The following is a 23907-nucleotide window of genomic DNA, read 5'->3' as shown; positions in this document are numbered from 1 at the left end:
CAGAAGTGTATGCATTTAACAAAAATAAATGCAACAACATTCAGTCAGTGCCGTCTCAATGAAGGCATGAACATTGTAATAACATCTGAGATGTTGATCTCCAGAGACACTTCAGCAGCTTTTCACTGTGTAATTTGAGAAAATGAACTGTAAAATATACACAAACTGAAATGATCTTCACAACAAACCACCAAAAAGTTCAGTTTAACTTGAAGAAATAATGACAGAAATATATTCCTATTGTATACTAAAATGTACTTCCTCAAAGTAATAATATTCATATTTTTTTAGGAAATATCATACAATTTTGGAAATGATTTTTCAGGGCTTTTTCAGGTTTTTTGCTGAGGTCGCCAATGGCGGCTATATAAATGAACATCTTATGATTTAAATTTGCATTTAACATCGTTTTTCCTGATTGTTTTGTGATCACCTCATTTGTTATGTTGACGCAATAACCTGAGACAATGCGCATCAAAGTTAACAGTCTTCATCTCTGCTGAACACCAGAGTTGACGACACATCTGCTAAAAGCAACACCAGTTGTGACTAGTGTTCTCAAAATACCGGCTTAGGTACCAGTCGGTACTGCAATTTTAAAAACGTCCATTTCCCATTTCCAAAAAAAATGCAACGATTGATATAGTTTATTTATAGTTATTTTCAAAGCGTCAATGTACTGTCATTATAAAATAATTTCATTATTGTTTATTTAATTCTAACAAGTTCTTGTTAAAAACTAACCAAACTTACTTGGTGTCGTTTCCAAACAAAAGGAAATATATTGGTATCGGCATCGGCATCGGCTATCAGCCAAAAATAGTTGAAAAATATTGGATACCGGCAAAATCCAATATCGTGCGTCGCTACTACTATAGTATATAATGAACATCAAAAGGTATATTATAAGATACAGTAGAACTTACTGAAATGTCTCATGTAATCGCTCATTCAGTGTTTCAAACTGTGGAAAACATGTAAAGCTTAGACCATGCCACCTCAGAATAACCCTTTGGGGTATAAGCTCATCAGTCAGCTAGAAAAAATAACTATAAAGAGAAGTATTTTACTAAATTTATGCGCTATATTGCATGTTCATATTTTTACTGAACCTGTTGTCAACATGAGATGCAAAGATAAAAGTCAACACCTATAAAACGGCATGTTACTAATGAAGAAAAACAGACTGGATGTGTTGAAGACAACATTTAGGATGCGTTGAGGAGGAGCCCAAACTAGTTAGTGGCATAGTTACGGTCTATGGTTTAGGCACAGATTCTGTGGAATAAACAATTCTTTGTGATGGTATATAGTACTCAAGTTGGAAAAGACGTTTAGTTCCCACTTTAAGTGAACCTTAGTTCCCAGGACATCTATAAGATGGATTAAAATGCTCATTCGGTCATGTGACAAACACATGACCGTATGACTAAAATGTTAAAGTGTTTAAAAATAAATAAATAAAACGTGTTTATTCGGTGGCACCGAAACAATTAATTTAGCATCTAATTTTGTTTCTTATAGATTGATTTTGTTGTCTGGAGCCCTGATTTTATTCTTTTTATAAACTTTTAATTTTCCCCTATAGTGTCTGGGTTATAACTGCATTACATTGTTGGACATTTCCCAGAGCCCTGCAGGGAAGTTATCATGCAGGTGACAGTAGTACACAGTTTGTTTGGCACTTCTATAGCGACAATCGTCACACTGTTTTGCTCTAACAATTCCTATTCCCGTGAAAACGGAAAGAGTCCCTTTGGTGATTGTGTCATCCACACAGCTGGGACCACTTCTCCATCAAGGCAGGAGTTCCGCTGGTGACCTTTCTTTCGTCTGGCACACCCTTTGTGTGTCTCAACATGGAAAACAGCCAGCGGGCTGTTGCATGCGTGCTGAGTCAGCTGACCTTTGCAGTCATGTGGTTCTGTGATCATGCAAAAGCCACTACTTCAGCAGTCTATTGACTTATGAATCACCATACATCCAAATCTAATCAAACACGCGTTCATGTCCATCAAAAAATACCTCGTACCTCATCCATAGTCAAAAGTGTCCTTCATACTCAGAATCTAGCATATCCTCGTTGTACCTCTCAAGTACTTACTGATTTCCTTACACTAGTAACTTCCCCACATTTCTCTCGTATCTCTCTCCTCTTTCACGCAGTTCGATATGGAAGCAGAGAGTCATTTTGTGTTCCCTCTGTGCAAAGTGCACAGTTGCTGTAATCTGCTGAGTGCACCTTGCTTGGGTCTGGCCATTAGAGCACAAGCCATGCTACAACATTCAAAGCCTGAGTCTACTTTCTTTCCGCAGCACTGCAGTATTCCAGCTCTCACGATACCAGCAGCTGCCTCATTGTATCCCTTTAGCAATAATGAGCTGCCAAGAGAAACTAGCATTTATTCTTATTCTTGGATATGAGGTCAGATCAGGACTTCAAAACCATATTGATGCAAAGAACAAAAGTTCTCAGCAATGCTTTACACTTAAGATTTTTGATTCCTGGAATGCAGTTAAATGCCTTTAGAATTCTTAGACCATGAGCTTGTGATGTGCTTAAATATTTTGAAGAATGTCAGTAGCCAAACAGTTGCTGGTAGCCATTGATTAACTCTTTCCCCGCCATTGACGAGCTATCTCGTCAATTAAGAGACTACGCTTCCCCACCATTGACGAGTTTTTACGGCAATCCGCGTTCTAGGTATATTACAGTAAGGAAAGCCCTAGTGCTTGTCCTGAATGAGTTACGGGACTTACGGGTTTTGCAGGTCCGAATACAAGACGATTGGCATTAATGGAAGGATCAGAGAAAATGTAGATCATATATGTAGATCATGTTTTAACCATTTTGAATCTGATCAGGACGAAGTAGTCAGTGAGAGAGATGCTTTTACAGACACAGAAACATCTCTAGTTGTGTATGGACCGATAACCCGTCAATCTGAATATGTGTGTGTGTGTGATGTAGCCTATATGTGTGTGTGTGTGTGTGTGTGTGTGTGTCTGTCTGTTCTGTTTATTGAATGCAATTTCAGTTATTCATATAATTATTTACAGGTGAAAGAATGACATTTGAATGTATTTTGCTTGAAAATGCACTACTTTGATAAAAATGCATTTTTGTCCAAAATGGTGTATTTCTGATGAAACCTATGTGCATTCAAGTGGTGATAAAACATGAACACATGAAGATAGAATAAAATAGTTGTTTTAATTAAAAGCAGAGGCTTGGTTCTTTATTTTGATGTATAATATGTTCATATATTCATAGGAGGAAATATTCTGATGGCTGTCAAATTTAGGTGAAAATCATCAAAAATGCTGGTGGTGGCTGGCAACTTTTTTTTTAAAACGCTGGCGGGGAAACGGTTAACATGGTAAGAAAAAAATACAGGGCTTAAAGTTCTCCGGCACCATGCCGGATCTCCGGCGTGCAGTGTTTGGCTGCGGAAAAAAATAATCCTACATTTAAAAAAAAAAAAACTTGTTTATCACTTTCGAGCCCATGAGTTCGCCTAACAATGGTATGAGAGGAGCACAGCTTTCACTCTCAACCAAACTATCATTACTTGCCATTCGGAATGTTGTTTTGCTCCTATAAACACGAAACGCACATATCCAATTGCAGACTCGCAGCCCTGATGAATGGAGAAGCGCGACGCGTTAAAAAAGCTGTGAGGCGCAATGGTCAAAATGTCCATCTAGCACATATTTACATAGAAAAACTAATTAAAAAGCAGCGGAGCCTTGTAAACAGCTCATGCTAATTACGTCATCTCCATAAGAATGACATGATTGCCAGAACAAGTTTACCGGGATTTTTGAAAAGGTCCCGTTCACACATGATCTCTTAATGGTAACTTACCGGTAATTTACCAGTAAAGACTGTTTGTGTGAAAGGGGCTAAACTCTTCCTCTGTTGGCTTATATGCTGTGAATTTGAATTGCTTAACGTTCATCTGGGAAAACAGTGTACATTATCTCACTAGATTTGTAGCATAACTCAATTATAAACCTTTGCCAACACAGGAGAGTACATCAACCTATTTCTAAATATGCCATTTATTGTGCATAGCAATTTCAAAATAAAGTTTCTGAGTTTGCATGTGGCCAAATATGAAAATTTAATGGATTTAAACATTGTTTAATCACGCTGTAAAGTGAAACGTCACCAGACTGTTGGTGCCCTCTGCAGGTATTTGATATAATACATAATGTACGTAAGTTGGATTTGTTCACATTATGCATAGGCATATTAAATTATGTATTTTAAACAGTGTTGTTCAATAAAACCATATAATTACTTGGTTTTGATATTGTATTTGAGCCAATTATTATTCCCTCATCATCAGTTTATATATAAATAGTCCTACTAAAGCCTGGTTTTCACTTAGGTCTATTTGTATTACTAAAAAATATCAGATTACTCAATTGTCAAAATAATCATTAGTTACAGCTAGGGGTGGGCGATATGGGAAAAATATCATATCACGATTTTTTTTTTTTTTTTTGAAATATCACGATTCACGATTTTATCACGATTCTTTGTCATGTTAGTTTTACTATTTTGGTTTTACAAGTTGTCTGAGCATTACAGCCAAACTAGAAAGACAAAGATGCATGGCAGATATTTAGGCCAAAGTGGGCGAAGATAAAAAATCGTTTTCATTATTTTATCTTTCTTATTAAAAAATAAGAACAAAGATACACATTACAAATACACATAATATACAAATAAAACAAACAGTGCTTTATTTCCAGGTACAATAGGTGTATTTAGCAGAGCATTCAATGACATTGAATGAACAAATATAAAAATAAAACACTAGATAGACTGATTCCTAAAGCAACTGTATTAAAGTTTTTCAGTCAAGAATAGTGAGTTTTGTTGTTTTATTAACGTTAAATGAATAGTTCCCCCAAAAATAAATATTCTGTCATCTGTCTGTCGATTCTGTCATAATGTTTTATTTTTATACCATCATTTACTCAAAAGTTGTTTTAAACCTGAATGAGTTTCTTTCTTCTGCTGAACATAAATGATATTTTGAAGAAGGTGGAAAACCAAACAGTTGCTGGTCCTCAGTGACTTTCCATGATCAAAAATCGTCATATCGCACACCCCTAGTTACAGCCCTAGATTAGTTCAAAATACAACTGCATTGTTTACTTTTTGTAATTAAAATAAATATTTTGTCATTGGAAATTTCTTAAAAATAGTATTAAAATCTTGTCTCATTCTAGTGAACCAAGTATGTATTTTGTCATCTCGTCAGCTAAGTTTATTGTCACACCCCTAGTTGTCGATAAGCGGTGATATAGCTCATAATTTTTCAAGTGTATGATATAGCTTTCATTCTTCAAGTCAACCATATTTTCATGAAAAAAAACAATAAAAAAAATCAGTTTGTAATAAGGAAAGCAATAACTTTGCCATAGTATCCTTTCAAATGTTAAAGTTGCCACAGTCATTGCATGCTTTGCATGTGCTGCCCCATCATTAGATTTTACTTTTATATTTTCTTTCATTTTATGTTTAGATTTTAGTTTTAGTAATTTAGTTCTGTTTTTGTTTTTTTTGGTTAGTTTTTTTGTCTATATAGTTTTTTTTATTTTTTTTTTAGTTGTTTTAGCAGTTAAACTAAAAATTACCAAATAACTAAACTATGAAAAATTACCAAATAAATATATATTTTTTAAAATATTATTTTGGTTAATGTTTATTTATTCATATTGAGATATGTATATATACTGTATATAATATACATACACACACACACACACATATATATATGTATATATATATATATATATATATATATATATATATATATATATATATATATATATATATATATATATATATATGTGTATATATGTGTGTATTAGTATTTATAATTTTTTAATAGTTTCAATATGTTAACAATAATAATGCTGATTTGAGTGTGGACGGGTCACCATTAGTGTATCTTCATTGCACTGTATCAGCAGTTTATACTGTTTTATGTATGTAACCAAAAAAGCCTAGTATCATTGTATTGAAGGTGGTGTATTTATAGCCCACCTGAACAACATTATTTGCAACATGAGTACTTTGGCAGCCCGGGCTAATGAGGACACACATTTACGGTCACCTTGTGCTTCTCCTGATGACTCCTCCTTGCAGTTACTCCACTGATGTGTGACCTCGCCTCCTCTTTACTACACTGCATACAGTGCCCTTCTCTCACGAGACGCATCCATCCAGCCTTTCTCACTTAGCATGATGGAAAGAGCTGGGCAGACAGTGTAAAATGAGTCTTTGGGAAATGGAAAGACCTTATTCCCAGTGTCAGAATGCTGGTATGTGGAGATTGATGGGAGGGAAAGTCACCTTGATAAGCAGAAGCATACAATGATGTGTTCTTTACTGTGTCCTTTAGCAGCACTCATGGAAGAGTAATGAGTGCTGAAATGAGAGGTGGCCATGAAGAATACTGATATGTGGGTGTATGTGTGTGTGTTAAATGCAAAGGTGTTCATTAGAACCTCATGAGGGCCAATAAACTCCTCCAGTTTGGAAACTCTGTGCATTTCACCCTCCTACCTGCCTGGCCCTGTGCGGAGGAAGCTGCTTGATGCTCTAAAACGGTCAGTGGAAACATGAAAGAATTACAAAGTTTGCATGTGATGAAGCTCAAAAGTATTTGCTGTTTATTAATATTTCAATGAAGTAGGCTGTAATTTGAGAAAATTCTTTATATCTTTATAACAATTCTGTACTGGAAAACATACCTTTTTGTCCACTTTAGAGGACAGCTGTGTATGTAAGCAGGGCTCCATCCCCAGCTCCTCCTCTTGTGCACAGTCAGGATTTGGCTTCTGACCTTCCTTAATGGTAGAACGTTAATGTATATCTGATATCATTAATGTTGATTTGGTTCTGTTTATGGGGGTTGTATTTGCTGCGCTGCATGGCCTGGGAGCTCTTGACTTTGAGTTTACAAGATTTCTTTGGGCAGTGCAATGATCATAATGATGTGCGCTATGACTAATTTGACTGTCGTTTAAACAAAAGTTTTGTATCTGACTAGTCTAAAAGCTAGAAACCCACAAAAAATGCTAGCCTCCAACGCATGTGAGGTCTGAGGTAGTTTCCGCCCAGATACGCTTTTAAAAATATTTAAATATTTTGACGTATTCTTTTTCAAAAGTTTTATTTTAACTTATTTAAAATGTTTTAAATGTAACGTTAAAATGATGGTAATTTGAATAAAATCATCATGGTATTTTTTTCTCTCATGTAATCGACTATTGTTTTCATTGTCCACTAGCAGGAGCTGTACCGTTTAGACTAGACCCGCACATCCCTAGTGCTAATTTTATTGTACCATTTATTTTCATGTAGCATCAATATTTCGGTAAATATTTAGGTCAGAAACATTTTAGAACTTCTATCATGAGGAAACATTGCTTTAGAGTACTTAAATATTTTTAAGATATTTTGGGAACATTCTAGAAGTTTCTGTAACATTCTAGTGCTTTCTGGAACATTCCAGAACATTGTGAGACTAGTCATAAAAGACCAGAATCATCCGATGTATACTTCTGAAGGTTTGGACGAATCACTTTTGGTAACTGTTAATGTAAAACTATTGTGGTTAGCTCAGTATTATGAATGTACCATGCCATTTTTATACATGAGTAATAACAGATTAGCTATAAGTTGTTTTCATGAGGACTGTTAACGATGCACAAAGTAATGTGATTTTTGTATATAGCATATCAAACTTCATAAACATTAAAAATAAAAGTTTTTATTTTATTTTTAATTAAAAAAAAATTGAGAATTGCTTTTAAAAATTAGTAATTAATGAAAACTTGTGTAGTTTAAGATGTGTGAAGTAACTAAATATTGCTTTAAAACAAATATAAAGTAATAGAGAGGGGTAGGGGTGCTCCGATCAGGATTCTTGAGGCCGATCACAAAAAGCAGTATCTGCCGATCCGATCAATGTTACCGATCTTTTTAAAGCCTTCTTTTTATTATGTAGAATTATTTATAATGATACTCCAATCAGGATTTTTAGACATTTATTCAGGACCTGAATTTCATTTTTGAGAATGAATTCCCCTCTTAGGTGACTCTTGTGATAGGGGATTTTTTAATTTGAGGGGTGGAGGAGGGCATTTTTTTAGACATTTTTCTAAAATATATTTTTATCTCACCTAAATGTTTGATCATGCAGTGCATTTTTGTTTTTACAATCGTGCGATAGCTTACACACAGCACAAGCCTGATTTTGTGAGCTGTATATGAGGTGGCCTTTTATGCCAGGTTCACACATAGGCCTACTCACAGGAGCAGCATTGACTGTGCTTTCACACAGGAGTCTGCAACTGATCTGTGCTGTTTACCACAAACATTTATCCATTGTGTTGATTTAAAATCCTAACATTGTCACTGAAAATGCTTTTTTAGCATTGTGATTTTTTTTTTTTTTTTACACAGTACAGTAATGCAATCTTTCATAGATGTGTTTAAACACAATAAATATAAGCAAAGCAACACATTATTCAATGTTTTTTACTTTTGCATTTACTTTGTGTGGTTTAAACACCGGCAAGAATTAAAAAGAAATACAATTTATAAACTTTAGTGACGATGCAACACTGCCTCGATTGTGCAAGTCACAATCCCTGTGTCAACTCTGCAGCGTGTAGCTCGCTTATAGTGCAGACGTGATGTGATTTGAAGCCATTTGCACATTTTGAGAGCGAGAGAGAGAGCACGTGCGGTGATTCTCTTACGCTGTTTGTGAAATGATGTCTCTCAGAAACTTTTCAAATTACTTTATAAATTATTTAAAGGGGACCTATTATGCTCCCTTTTACAAGATGTAAAATAAGTCTCTGATATCCCCAGAGTGTGTATGTGAAGTTTTAGTTCAAAATATCCAACAGATATTTTTGTATATATTGTTAAAATTGCCACTTTTAGGGTATGAGCCCAAAAGTTTTTAATTGTGTTGCTTTAATGCAAATGAGCAGTTGATCCCGGAGAAGAGGGCGGAGCTTCAAGAGCTCACGCTCCGGCATTAGCAGTGCTAGCTTTTACAAATAAACATTCCACGATTAGTTCAAGTCTGTTATCTTTACAGAAAACATACTCCGTTTCAGTCATCTGATTGTACTGTGCATAATAAATTCGCGTTTATGAATTACACAGACGGGAGCACGGCGGGATAAAAATAACAACATAGCTGGTCTCATGGTGCATGGCATGCTATCACAAACTTTATAAGTCACACTCGTGATTATGAGCTCAACAAACTCAAGTGATCGACTCACATTGCTTTCATATGCAACTTTTAACCACCACATTCCTATTCACGATCATTCATGAAGACAGCACGGTAGCTTTAGCATCATTAGCCTTACAGAGTGCCAAGAAGCTCTTTCAGAAAGGCATTTGGAAAACAAACGTGTGACACTTACTTTGTCTGGAGCTGACGTTCACGCACGAAGCGCTGGTATTTATTCCTACAGGTTTTGGAGACTACCGATTTTTTTTTCCGGGACATTTCCTTAGACAATGGAACTTAACCACAGCTTCCTCAGGCTCAGAAGTAGGGAGTCTATGGTAGGGGTCTAACTAAAAATAAAAAAAATATTGTCACTGGCATTTAGGAGTTTGTTCGTATAATAATTACGAATTATATTAGGAACACTAAACAGTGTAAACTTATGAGATTAGTTTACAATTTGAATTGCATTATTATATTTAAATGTTTTGTATATTTAAAAATTATGGTATTGAACAATCTGTTTAGTTTCAACAAAATAGTGCAAATTAAAAATACATGAATTCAAATTTAAAGTGTTTTAGGTTAAATCTACACATTATTCTTTTTTTCCTTTTTTTTGTGCCAAAGACCCTCGTGTTGAACGCGTAACATCTATCTGCATGAAAGTTGCCAGTACCTTCTCTTTCAGCTGGAAGAAAAAGAGGGAGCTAAGTAAAGCACAAATTGAGCTGAAACTACCTCAACAGAAATTAATCACTGAGTCCCCAACACAATGGGGTTACAGACTCAACAGGATTGAGAGAGTTCTTGACCAGGAAAAGGCCATTTCTCGGGACCTGAAAGCAGACAGGAAGACAAGACATTTGGTCCCATCATGGCAGGACATTGACTTGATGGATTCTGTGAAAAAGGCCCTGAGTCCACTGAAAGACTTTACTGATGCACTCTCAGGTGAGGAATATGTGAGCGTGTCCTACGTAAAGCCAGTGCTTTACCTGCTGAAAGTCAACATCTTGAGCCTGAATGATGATGACACGGAACTAACAAAAACAATGACGACAACCATTCTCAGTTACCTCACTGACAAATATCAGGATCCCACCACTGATGACCTGTTGGAAATGGCTTCGCTTGTCTTATCCCAGGTTAAAAACCCAGTACATTGACAGAGACGAGATAGAGGAGCTGAAGCTGGAGTCTTTGCTGACCATACAGTATCCAGCTGCAGCAGCATCGGATCAGCAGCCTACATCTACCTCAAGCCTTGATGCAGAACAATCCCAACCCAAAAAAGCAAAGAAATTACTTGCCAGCTTTTTGAAATCCTCAGGTACTGTAAGTGCATCTGAAGTCACTATAATCAGCTTCCACATCTCTAAAAGAGGCAATAGAAGGGGAATCGAATTAAGGGCTACTTGTCCACACCGAATGCAGAAAGTGAGGTGGATCCTCTGGAATGGTGGAGAGTTCATGAGGCAAACTTTCCAAGAGTTAGCCAACTTGCTAGAAAGTACTTGTGCATTGCAGCAACAAGCGCTCCCTCAGAAAGAGCCTTCAGCACTGGTGGCAATATTGTCACCTGTCAAAGGGCAACTCTCAAGCCAGATGAAGTCAATCAACTGGTTTTCCTTGCTAAAAATTTGTGATTGTGATCAGTCATACTTTGCGTTCTTTTAGAAGGAGATGTTTGTAAGAAAGTGAAAGGTATATTCTAAAGCTGCTAAGTTTATAAAAGTCAGGGTTCAGAAAAATGTTATGTACCTTTGGTTAATTGTTTTGGTTCTGAATCACATTGCACTTTTAAAAAATCTACTTAAGAGATTACAAAAGGTAGTTTACATTTTGAATTAGATTTTTTTTATTTAGCTGTTTATAGGGTTTTTTACCTTTTAACCTTTAAACCAATGTTTATTTTGGGGAGTTATGCTGAAGTCTCTGACTGTACTTACATTTATTTAACTAAACCAAATTCATATTTTTATTTAGACATTTTTACTTAACCTTTTTAAAATAAGCTATTTTAATTTTTTTTTAAAAATTAAAATAGCAGAAAAAGCTGAGCTCAAAATCGTGCTCAATACATGTGACGACTCTATTTTTGGGGGGATTTTTTTCATTGCAATTTGCATTACATATAAACATTGACATGCACAACAGATTTTAAAGGCGCAAACAGTTGCTATTATGTGTGAGAGAGTGAGGAGACACTTACAGTCAAATGCAGCCAACCAGTGCTACCGGACGTTGTTTTGTGCTTTTTGATTAATCATGTGCTGTGTGTAATTTGTGTAATCATAGAGAGCGAGAGAAAGAAGGAAGATAATGTCACAGTCTGTGAGCCCATTTGCATTCATGTGACTGCAAAGCTATCTGAAGTTTGTGTGTGCTTTGAATAATCTCAGACTGAGATTGTCAGGTTGTGATTGTGTCCTCTAGTGAGTTTTTAACAGTGTACACATGTATTTGGTGACATTTTGGTGCATTTGAGCCAGTTGGGTGCACAATATAGTTACTTGAACATGCCTACTACTAGTGCTGTATTCGATACTTCAATACAACGATGTATCGCAGGGGTATCGCTTAGTTCCTGGAGGGCCGCAGCCCTGCAGAGTTTAATTCAACCCTGCTCCAACACACAAAACATGTAGTTTTCAAAAAAGCCTGAAGGACTTGATTAGCTGGATCAGGTGTGTTTAATTGGGCTTGCATCTAAACTCTGCAGGGGTCTGGCCCTCCAGGAACTAAGTTTGACACCCCTGATCTATCGTCACAGAGATTTGACAATACGAGTATCGATAGAGCTGTCTCTGTATCGATATTGTGGCATGTGCGCAGCAGTAGACCGCACTTAATTTGAATACAAGAACACAGTTAAAAATGGAGTAGGCTATAAAAGTGCGAGGTTTCTAAAAAATAATGAATAGAGCATACAGTAATATATAGGCAACAACAAGGTTTAATCTGGCCGCAGAGGAACACAACCAGGGTTGCCTGATATAAAGAGATGTAAAAAACAGAGCTTCCCACTTGCGCAATACAGAAATATCTGCAATGTGTGTTACTTATCTTTGTCAACTTGGCAACCATGTGTACGAGTCACTGTAGAAAAATGAAAAAACAACGGTTAGCTTGCAGTTTAGAGATCTCCACTTCAATATTCTATTCTCAGGAAAGTGTAATTCATCAAGTGTTCTTTTGAGATTTTTAACTTTGCTACGGTTACGCCTGTCGTTTACACTACTCATGGCATTTTCGGCATAGATATGTATAGATCCCTATTTGATCGCTCCAGATACGTTGACGCGTGCGTCTTCCATCTTGGAATGGTCAACTTGACATTGTTCACCATAATAATCAATGAATATTCAAAGATATACAAGCGTATAACTTGCTGTTGTAGACACACAGTCAATTCGCTCAAAGGTTCGTAGACGGTTCCAAAAATGGCGGATGACTTGCGTATCACAGCCCATAGAAACAGTCACTAATGAGGCATCTTCGACTCTCGAAAACTATGACTTCTGAAAACACTGCAGACCCTGTTTTAGTTTCAGTGTAAAACAGCTCTGCACAGTTTAGATGCAACCCGATATATAGCGCACACCCCTTGTGTAGTGTAGACGCAGATCGTTTCTGAATCACAGTGAAAACCCTAGTGTAGACGAGGATTGTTTTGTTTTAAAATGAAGACGCACTAGTGTAAACAGGGCCTCAGTGAAGACTTCTGATTTTTTGTTTTATTTTTTAAATGTAGAGAGCGTGTTAATTTGTGTAATGATAACCTACCAGTAATGTTAAGATGATTTTTTTATATATATATTTATATTTTTTATATATATATTAGTATGAGTACATTACAAATGGGGAAGTTGTGGCCTAATGGTTAGAGAGTCGGACTTGTAATCCAAAGGTTGCGGGTTCGAGTCTCGTGCCGGCAGGAATTGTAGGTGGGGGGAGTGAATGTCCAGCGCTCTCTCCACCCTCAATACCACGACTGAGGTGCCCTTGAGCAAGGCACCAAACCCCCAACTGCTCCCCGGGCGCCGCAGCATAAAATGGCTGCCCACTGCTCCGGGTGTGTGTTCACGGTGTGTGTGTGTTCACAGTGTGTGTGTGCACGTTGGATGGGTTAAATGCAGAGCACGAATTCCGAGTATGGGTCACCATACTTGGCTGAATGTCACTTCACACTTAACTACAATATAAATTTATTAGAACAAGTACATTGTTTTTTTTATGGGCTTAAAAACAAGATGCAAGCAATCAGAATATTGTACCTGGTGGGGAGTGCACAGTGTAAACATGAAACATGCCATTATTGTACTGTGGTACAGTTATGGAGGCCCTTCATAATGCAGAGGTCAACTGCCTGCTCTGCCTATAGTTAGCAACTGCCCGATAGTATGCAGTGTTTAATAAACAGCTGTTTTACTAAATTCTGCTGAGGTGAAATTCAGTGCAGTAGTCCCGTATCGTGACTTTGCTGGTGATACACAGACCTACCTACTACGATATAGTATGTCTGAATAGGCAGTATTCAGAAGGCAAAAATACCAGCACTCTCACAGCCCTCATTCCCTTTCTGTTCTGGCTGTCTTCCTTTCTTTTCCTCTCTCAATGTCACTATCTTTCTGCCTTGTATTATGAGCACATACTCTTGTATGATGCATTAGGAGCACAGTGCCTTTTTAGAAGCACCCTAGCAAAGGCAGGACAGATTTAGCAGTACTTAAAACACAGATACATACTAAACAAACTAAAATAGTTTTGTAACAATTATGTTTTTATGCAAATGCCGTTTGTTACTCTGCTGTGAATGTGTTGGTCAAGTTCTACCCATCTTCATTATGATGATTTTCATCATTTATTGTTGTGCAGAAGCGCCCTCTAGTGGTGTTAATGCGCTCTTACAGTGCATTTGCGGCACTGCAGTGTTGCTCAGGTTTGTGTTGTGTATGTAATGCACTCTAGCATCTGCTGTGCTAACATCTGTGCTTGTATGTTTTTCAGAGGTCCTGTGAGGTGAGAGACAGACGTGTCGGTTGACAGGAGAGAGAGAGAGAGACCCCTCGGCAGCCTGGCCACACCCCCCACTCTCCCGTTCCTCATGTATCCAGAATCGACTACAGACTCGCCCGCCCGCCTCTCTCTGAGACAGACAGGCTCCCCAGGCATGGTCTACAGGTCTGTATGCAGTCTCACACACATTCACACCTAACCATCCGCTCTGACGGCACAGAGGCACTGTGAACCTCAGTCTGCGCTCTGTTGCATCATTCATTCGTGTTCATTTGAGTTTTAGTTTATTGTTTGACTTCACTCTCACTGCAGAATCCACAAATTCAATTTCAGGAAAATGTTCAAAACTGTATTGTGTATTAGTAAAAGAGGACACTGAAATTAAACTACTGTTCAGATGTTTGGGATCTATAAGATTTTTAAAAGAACTCTCTTATTTTTGCCAAGGCTGCATTTATTTGATCAAAAATACGGTAAAATAGTAATGTTGTGAAACATTATTACAATTTCAAATAACTGTTTTCTATTTTAATATATTGTAAAATGTAATTTATTCCTGCGATGTAAAGCTGAATTTGAAACATTATTACTCCAGTTTCAGATGATCTTTCAGAAATCACTCTAATATGCTCATCTACTCTAGAAAAATGCATTATCAATTTTCAAAACCATTGTGCTGCTTCATATTTTTGTGGAAACTGATACATTTTTGTCAGGATTCTTTAATGAATAGAACGTCAAAAATATATATAAAAAAAGGAATAAATATATTTTGTAACACTATAAATGTTTTTGGTCAATTTAATGCATCCTTGCTGAATAAAAGTATGTAAAAAAATAACTTTTCATGGCTGTAAAGTCTAAAGACTTTTAGTATTAAAGAGTTGTTCTTAATTAGCCTAATATGTTTGTATTTACACATTTTTTATTGTTAATTATACTGGCTTTTGATCGCCCTGCATTTTTTTTAAAGTCTCCTCTGAGCTGTGTATATTTAGGTATAACTGGGTTAGGTAATATTTAAACACATTTAAATAATATTTAAATATATTTAAATGTTTAAATAAACAGGTTAATTCTTGTCATTGTCTCATGAAGGAGAATCTGGAGTCTCTCACTATCTCAGAAACTCTGTGTGACTGTAGGACGTTCTGAGAAGTGACACACAGATAAAAGACTCACAGATACAGAAATGTGTGATCTAGCTCAAAGTTTTAGAGTGCAGAGAGAGTCCTAGAGAGTCACACTGCAGCAAAGATGAGCGTGAATCATCAAAACCACCTATTGATCCTAAATAACAGGTTTAAGAAATAATGTTACATGCACATAAAAGAGATGGCATGTTTGTTGTCAGCCACATTAGTTGTTGTTGAATTACAGTGATAAGAAAGAAGGATGCGTTTGCACTGCTCTAAAGCTCCAGGCTCTATGCGATTAATAAAGTTCATCTAGCATACTGAGTGATTTAGGCAGCAGTTCTGCAGGGCTACCCACTGGAAAGGGTGAAAGTGGTCAAGTGCTTTGCATAATGCCCAGCAGCCAACAACCACAGCTGGAAAGTTCCTGATGAATTTGCTCTGATCTTCTGTGACTTCTACCCCCGGTTTCACAGACAAGGCTTAAGCCTAGTCCTAGACTAAAATATGAATCTGAGCTGTTTCAACTGAAAGAAACTTGCACTGAATGGTCTTAAAATGTGTCAGTGCCTTTGTTTTGTCTTAAGATGAACACCAGTTATGCTTTTTTCTAAGGCAAGTTTATCAAAATTACTTAAATGTCCTAATTGAACTATGGCCTAATCCTGGTTTAGGCTAAACCATGTCTATGAAACTGGGCCCTAGTGTTTTCATCGCCAGCAGTTCTAGTACTGAACAGCAGGTGGCGGTGCAAGTCTCCAGTGTAACTTCAAGCATCAACTGAACTTTAGAGCTGCTTTTTTATTGTTTGTTAGCTGAAAATAATGTTTTTACCACACATTTATTTAGTATATATGTGTTAGATTTGAGGCCACCTGTTATAAAATGGATCAAAAATATTGATTATTCATGTTCAACAATTCGCCTAAATTTAATATCTTCTATCTATATACAGTAGATAGATAGATAGATAGATAGATAGATAGATAGATAGATAGATAGATAGATAGATAGATAGATAGATAGATAGATAGATAGATAGATAGATTTTTTTTTTTAATGGAGTGAGAATGAACTCTAATTCAATTTTTTTTGGCCTTTAATGTTATTTTAGTATAGTTGAGGTACTATTATTGTTTTTATAAAAAGTTTGAATTAGTTTTAGTTTTTATCATTCATGTTTTAATTTTAATTTTAGTAAAACATTTTTTTTTACTTTTTATTTATTGTTATTTTAAAATCAATATCCTTTTTTTGTATATAAAATATTTTTATAAAGTTCTAAAAAATATTTTTGAATGATTTTTAATAAATTGTATTCCTTATGCCATTTTTTATTTGTTTTCGTACCTCAAATTAAGCTAGGCTAAATGAAAATTAGATATAGCAACTTTCTGAAATGCAGTAAGTTTAGGGTTTTTGTATTTTATTTTATTTTATTTTATTTCAAGTAACGAAAGTAATGTTCCTGCTGGCCATATTGCTGTTTCATCTTATTGTCTAAGTTTCTCAGTTCTTTCTTTCTTTATTAATTTCTTCAGTGTCAAAGCTGATACTGTACTTGGGTAATTCTGTGTGCACGTGCGTGTGTTTTGTTTAATGCACTCTCACTGTTATTTCCCCTTTCACTTGTAAGACTAAGCTTTCCTCTGTCTATCTCTCTCTCTCTCTTTCCCTCCTTCATGCTGCCCTCAGTGCGAGATATGGGAGCCCAAAACGGCAGCTGCAGTTTTACAGGTACCTCTTTGTTCGCTGATTAATTAGCCATGGCCATCTGATACTGCACTCGTTTTCATCTGTTTTGGAAAGCACTTTCAAGGCATGGGTTCATTCTTAGTTTAGCTCCTCCTGATAGCGGTTTGATTATGTCATTGCACTTCTGAAAGAGCAAGGGAATTATAGTCATAGTACATGGGATTACATTGTTGTTTGCTTGTAATTGGTGAAAGCTGATAAATAATAAATGCAACATGTAGAATTACAATGAGATAGATTGAGGCTAACTGCTGCTTAATATTGTTGTATAACTTGTTAAAAGGAATGGCTTGCATACAGTGGGAACATCTCATCTCACTTGTAATCTGTGCATGTGTTAGTGTCGAGACGGCTCTTGAATATCGGTGTGTCTGAATAACGCTCCCAGAATAGAGTCCCTCACACAATGCACTTAGATTTAATTTCACTCCATGTAGAATTAAAACAGTGTTGCAGGTAAGTCATGGAGTTCAGGTTTCCTTTGCTGTGGAACACTTCTGAAACTCAAAGCATGACAGGCACGAGCCCAGAGACGCAGTGAATGTTCAGTATCATCTTTAATTCCATATTCACACTTGTAATACATTTTTCTAAATAATTAATTCAATTATAACAAAAGCCTATTAATAAAAAGCTATAAATAAATAACATTTTACAACAGTGTTCAATATAACACAGAATACCCCATCTTACATCTGCAAACCATAAAAACAAACAAACAACATCAATATGATTAGTGAAAGTGTTTTATGTTGAGAATCAAAGTGCAGAAATAGCCTGAAACACTGACATTACTCTTGCCCATTTTTGTTGCGCGCTGGTCTTAATATTAGGTTTTTTTTATTGATTTGATTTGTATCATTAAGATTTGCACTGATGATGTGCCCTGGTGCATCAGAAGATGTATCATCACAACTGTTAGACTGGAAAAACCAGTGACGACCAGGAACAGGCTGGTTGACAACCAGGAACAGGCAGGTGACAGCTGGAGAGACAGACGACAGCTCGGAAAGACGGCAACCGGGGCGGCACGGGTCAGCAACCCTAACCGCACCTCCTGTGAAGGAGGACCCAAAAATAAGCTACGGAACAAACATATGAGATATACCCCCAGGGGAGCCCGAGAGGGGGGGAGAATGAGCACCCCAGCCGGACAGACACAAGTTTAACGAACAATAGCAATGGACAAACGTTGACGAGAAGAGAGTGTTTTTGTGGAAAGATCTGCAAAAATGAGAGAGGCCTAAAGATCCATCAAACAAAGATGAAATGTAAGGTGAGACTACAACCATCACAATGCTCAGGACTAGTGCCTGGTGAGACAGAGGAGGAGCAGGGCCCGGAAGCACCCCACAGAGCCCAGAGCCTCCAAGTGGTGCCGTTAGTCCCTCCAAGCAGGCCATCGGAGAAGAGAAGGATCAAGTGGCCTCAAGCCTCTAAAACATCAGAGTGGCAGAAGTTCGACGAGGATGTGGATGCAGTGCTAGAAACAACGGCCAAAGGGGATGTGGAGAGGAGACTGCAGGCTATGACAACTATCATAGTGAGTATGGCTGCGGAAAGGTTTGGAGTTGAGGAAGAAAGAGGAGCTAGGCAGCCCTACAGCATGAACCAGCGGGCGGTTAAAATCCACAACATTAGGACAGAGCTGAAAGCCTTGACCAGACAGTACAAGGTGGCAAGACAAGAGGAGCGGGCGCCATTGGTAGAGCTTCGTACTGTGCTCAGGAAGAGACTCCTTACCCTGCGCAGGGCGGAATACCACAGGAGGCGGCGCAGAGAAAGAGCTCAGAAACGCACTGCCTTCATCAGCAACCCATTCGGGTTCACCAAACAGCTCCTCGGACAGAGACGCAGCGGACGCTTAGCCTGTGCAAAGGAGGATGTCGAGCAACACCTTCAAAACACTTTCAGTGACGCCACCAGAGACCAAGACCTGGGACAGTGTGATACAGTGTTAAGACCACCAGAGCCAACGGTGGCATTTGACCAGAGGGAACCCCTCTTGAAAGAAGTTCAAGATGTGGTAAAGAGGGCAAGAACTGGGTCAGCACCAGGACCAAGTGGAACCACTTACAAGGTATACAAGCACTGTCCCAAGTTGCTACACCGGCTTTGGAGGATCCTAAAGGTCATCTGGAGAAGAGGAAAAGCAGCGCAACAGTGGCGGTTTGCTGAGGGTGTGTGGATCCCTAAAGAGGAGGACGCTAAAGAGATCAGCCAGTTCAGAATCATCTCACTACTCAGTGTTGAGGGGAAGATCTTCTTCAGCATTGTGGCTAGGCGGCTGGCTGACTTCTTCCTTAAGAACGGGTACATCGACACCTCAGTTCAGAAAGGCGGCATTTCTGGTGTACCGGGGTGTTTAGAACACACAGGCGTGGTCAAGCAGCTCCTTAGAGAAGCAAGGGAGAACAAGGGAGATCTGGTGGTCCTCTGGTTAGATCTGGCCAATGCCTATGGCTCTATGCCCCACAAGCTGGTGTGGGAAACACTGGAGAGGCACCATGTTCCAGCTGCAGTCAGAGACCTCATTCTGGATTATTACAGCGAGTTCAGTCTGAGAGTCTCAGCAGGGTCAGTAACATCAGAGTGGCATAGATTGGAAGTTGGAATTATCACAGGCTGCACTATCTCGGTGATCCTGTTCGCACTAGCAATGAACATGTTGGTAAAATCTGCTGAACCAGAGTGTAGAGGCCCCAAGTCCAGGTCCGGGATCCGCCAACCACCAATCCGTGCGTTCATGGACGACCTGACAGTAACCACTGAGTCAGTGCCTGGAGCCAGATGGATCTTGAGAGGCCTAGAGAGGCTGTTGGGATGGGCCAGGATGTCTTTTAAGCCAGCAAAGTCAAGATCCTTGGTCCTGAAGAAGGGCAGAGTGGTCGATAAGTTCCGGTTTTCGATCTCAGGAACACCGATCCCTACCATCTCCGAGAAGCCTGTGAAAAGCCTGGGGAGGTACTTTGACAGCAGCCTCAGGGACACAGCTTCAATAAAGAACACCTGTGAGGAGTTGGAGAAATGGCTGAAGAGTGTCGACAAAACAGGCCTACCCGGCAAATTCAAGGCGTGGATCTATCAGCACGGGATTCTGCCGAGGATACTGTGGCCACTGCTTCTCTATGAATTCCCGATCTCCACCATTACAGACCTGGAGAGGAGAGTCAGCCGCTACCTGAGGAGATGGTTGGGTCTACCGCGGAGCTTAAGCAACATCGCACTCTATGGAAACAGCTGCAAACTGACACTACCTCTGAAATCTATCGAGGAGGAGTTCAAGGTTTTGCGTGCAAGAGAGGTGCTGCAGTTCCGGGAATCAACAGACCCAAAAGTCTCTGGGGCAGGAGTGGTAGTCAAGACTGGCAGGAAGTGGAGAGCAGAGGTGGCAGTGGAGCAGGCAGAGTCCCGTTTGCGCCATGGAGTCCTTGTGGGAACTGTGGCCAGAGGAAGGGCTGGACTAGGAGCCGTTGCAGCCCCCCGTTATGATAAAGCGCGGGGGAAGGAGCGGCGGCAACTGGTTCAGAAGGAAGTTAGAGCAGCTGTGGAGGAGGAGAGGACCAGCAGAGCGGTGGGGATGAGACAGCAAGGCGCATGGACTAGATGGGAGCAAGTTGTGGAGAGGAAGATCTCGTGGACTGACCTGTGGAGGGCAGAACCACACCGCATCAAGTTCCTGGTCCAGGCGGTCTATGATGTTCTTCCCAGCCCATCCAACCTGCACTGCTGGGGCTTGGCCGAGTCACCAGCATGCCCCCTCTGCCAGAAGAACAAGGGGACCCTGGAGCACGTATTGAGTTGTTGCCCAAAAGCTCTGGGGGAAGGCCGATACCGCTGGCGTCATGATCAGGTGCTCAAGACTATCGCAGAGAGCATCTCTAGTGCTGTTTCCATCTGCCAAAAATCCAGACCTAGGAAGCAAACCATCAGCTTCATTAGAGCCGGAGAAAAGCCAGGAACAAAGAAAGGAACATCAGGGCTTCTCCAAACTGCACAGGACTGGCAGCTATCAGTAGACCTGGGCAAGCAGCTCAAGTTCCCCCAGCATGTAGTTAAGACCTCACTCAGACCTGATATCATCCTGGTATCTGAGGCAAAAAAAATGTTGTCATGCTGGAGCTCACCGTGCCATGGGAGGAGCGAATGGAGGAGGCCTTTGAGCGGAAAAAGGGGAAATATCAGGACTTAGTCAGCGACTGCCACGAACAAGGCTGGAAGGCAAGGTGCTTGCCTGTAGAGGTAGGGTGCAGAGGCTTTGCTGGACAGTCCCTCTGCAGGGCATATACTGCACTCGGCATCACAGGCGAAAGGAGGAGAAGAGCTATCTGTAACAGCACAGAGGCAGCGGAGAAAGCCTCTAGGTGGCTCTGGATTAAGAGAGCGGAACCGTGGTTGAGCTGCCAGGGCACAAGCTGAGGCTTGATCAACCTCAGCTGGGTCGCCTGAGTGAGGGTGTCTGATGTTCGAGAGACCCGAAACACCCGATGACCTCAGGATACATCACTGATGATGTGCCCTGGTGCATCAGAAGATGTATCATCACAACTGCACACTGTCATTCACTGAATTAGTTTGTGTGTTGCTTTCGAGATGATACGTTTGCATTAGCTTGCACTCTATTGCAAAACTGTTCAGATGTAGGAGGTTTATGTACGGTCAACTCAAGTATGACATCTGAACAAGCTGTCCGAACACAATAATGGAATAGATTTTTTTTGAAGTTGCATTTACAGCATCATCCCTGCTGAAGACATGAGCTCACCTGAAAGCAACTGTTTTATGCAGCAGCTGCTTTTAGCGATCAGATTGAACGCATCCCTTTTACCCTCATCTGCAGTGCACTTTTCTTCCTCTTTTAGTGAGGGATCATATTTTTATGGGTTGAAAAAAGGAGTTGTTGTGCTGATGGGTTCTTAAAACCCCTGACTCCATAGCTTTGAGGCTAATGAGCACTCTATTGAATTTTGATTTCACAGCCTTGCACATTTTTGTCCTTTTAAGCTCCAAGTCTTTTAGCGTAGCATCACCCAGAGCCGCTTGACAGGAATCAATCACACACAGACAGAGTGGTGGGAAAGCAAGATTACCTCATTGCAATCATTGTTGTAGTGTGTTAGGAGTTGCTGTTTTGTACGTTTTAATTGTTTCTGTTTTGTTATTCTTATGTGATATTTTTCTTTGTGAATGTGTATTGCACTCGCTCCTACACATAAAGCACATAATATGAAGATAATGTTGTGACTAGTGTCTCTCTGTGAACTGAGATTGCATTGTTTTACCAGATTCAGTACTGTACAGAGTTTGCTCTGTGGGATTTTCCTCCTCTACTTGCTGCAGTTGTCTCATAAATGACACTCCCCTCACTGCAGCACACACTGGAATAATGCAGTGAAAATACTCATTTGAATAAGAAACAAATGGTAACACAATAAGGTTGAGTTCATACACTACATATAGGATGTCTGAATTAAGATTAATATACTTATTTTTTTATTAGTTGATGTTAATTTATACTGTGACGAGTCGGCTGCCTCCCCCCTGTCCATCATCACCACCCCGTCCTGTATTCGCCGCCCTTCACCAGGCTCCCGACGGGAGTGGGTGTGTGAGAGAGGAGGGGCGCTGAAACAGCCAGGGCTGGCGGCGTGTGATGAGGCGCACCTGACGTGAATAGAGCCTCATCACCGCCGCCGTTAAATGCCGAACGCGCCTCTCCTCGGGAGACCGGTCTCTTCCCGTGCATGCACGCTGGTGTCCTCGTGGGTCCAGGAAGGTTTTCACTTTTCCCCCTTTGGACACTTTATTTTGATATATTGTTTAATAAAAACCTCTCCGAGGCTTGACGCCACGCCCACTGTGTCTGTCGTTGGCTCCTCCCGCCACAATACAAATTGAAATTCTGAAAAAGCGTTAGTAAATGTACAAAAATAATAAACTTAAGTGTTGTTGATGTTATTTTGTGTTAGCTATTGAATTAAATGTTACATTAATGTCTGTGCAGACTGTGGTTATTATAGTTAACTAAAACTAAAATCGTAGATCGCTGGAGATAAAACAAAAAACTACCAAGGCAGCATTTTGTGTAATGTTTTTGACATATCTGCAGATATTTAGGAAACATGTCAAGTTCACCGAAAAGTTCTCAGAGAAATGATGTTTTATTAACAAAGTTCGGGAGGAGCACGTCAGATACTTAGCCTAATTAACACCGGAGATCACAGATTCTAAGTGATCTAAAAAGCCTTGCTATCCATCTAAAAAGCTCCAAAGCTATAATAATATGCAGATAAATCAGCTCATCAACAAACTGAAGAGGATGGGGAGAGAGAAACAACTCTTGTTAATATTTTCAATTTGACCTGCAGTACCCATTTCAACTAGCTGTCAATATTACATAAAGCACCTAAAATATGCAAAAATAACTAAAACTACAACTGAAATGAAAATAAAAAAAAATTATATAGACATAAACAACTAATTAAAATAACAAAAACAACACATTTTTGTTAAAACCTTTAATTAAAATGAAAACACATGGCTGATGTTAAATTCCTTGAATTATATAATAAATGTTAAAATAATAATAATAATGCAGTAATGTAATGTGATCATTTTATTTGTAAAATGCCAAACACTGTGTGTAACTTGGTGAAACTAAATGGTTTCTACTACAGACTACAACTTCTACTAGACTAGAGTAGTAG

At 39.0% G+C, this 23907-nt stretch overlaps 1 protein-coding gene across 2 annotated transcripts in view; it reads left to right on the top strand.

Annotated features, from left to right (window-relative positions):
* The window catches only part of LOC306856936 (voltage-gated potassium channel subunit beta-2), a gene marked incomplete at its 5' end in the record, with an annotated part of 119960 nt that overhangs the window by 37219 nt on the left and 58834 nt on the right, over positions 1–23907 (top strand). The window contains 2 exons of one of the 2 annotated variants that reach the window (XM_079396496.1): positions 14301–14474; positions 17141–17182. In XM_079396496.1, the coding sequence (XP_079252622.1) occupies positions 14398–14474; positions 17141–17182 (119 nt within the window). The remainder of the gene's footprint in view (positions 1–14300; positions 14475–17140; positions 17183–23907) is intronic. The other variant, XM_079396497.1, reaches the window with a different exon arrangement.

Source organism: Barbus barbus (genome assembly GCF_936440315.1).
Source record: "Barbus barbus genome assembly, chromosome: 37".
In the NCBI taxonomy this organism is placed as follows: Eukaryota; Metazoa; Chordata; class Actinopteri; order Cypriniformes; family Cyprinidae; genus Barbus; species Barbus barbus.
Note: the sequence above shows the minus strand (reverse complement) of the source record. Positions and strands in the feature narration are given on the sequence as shown.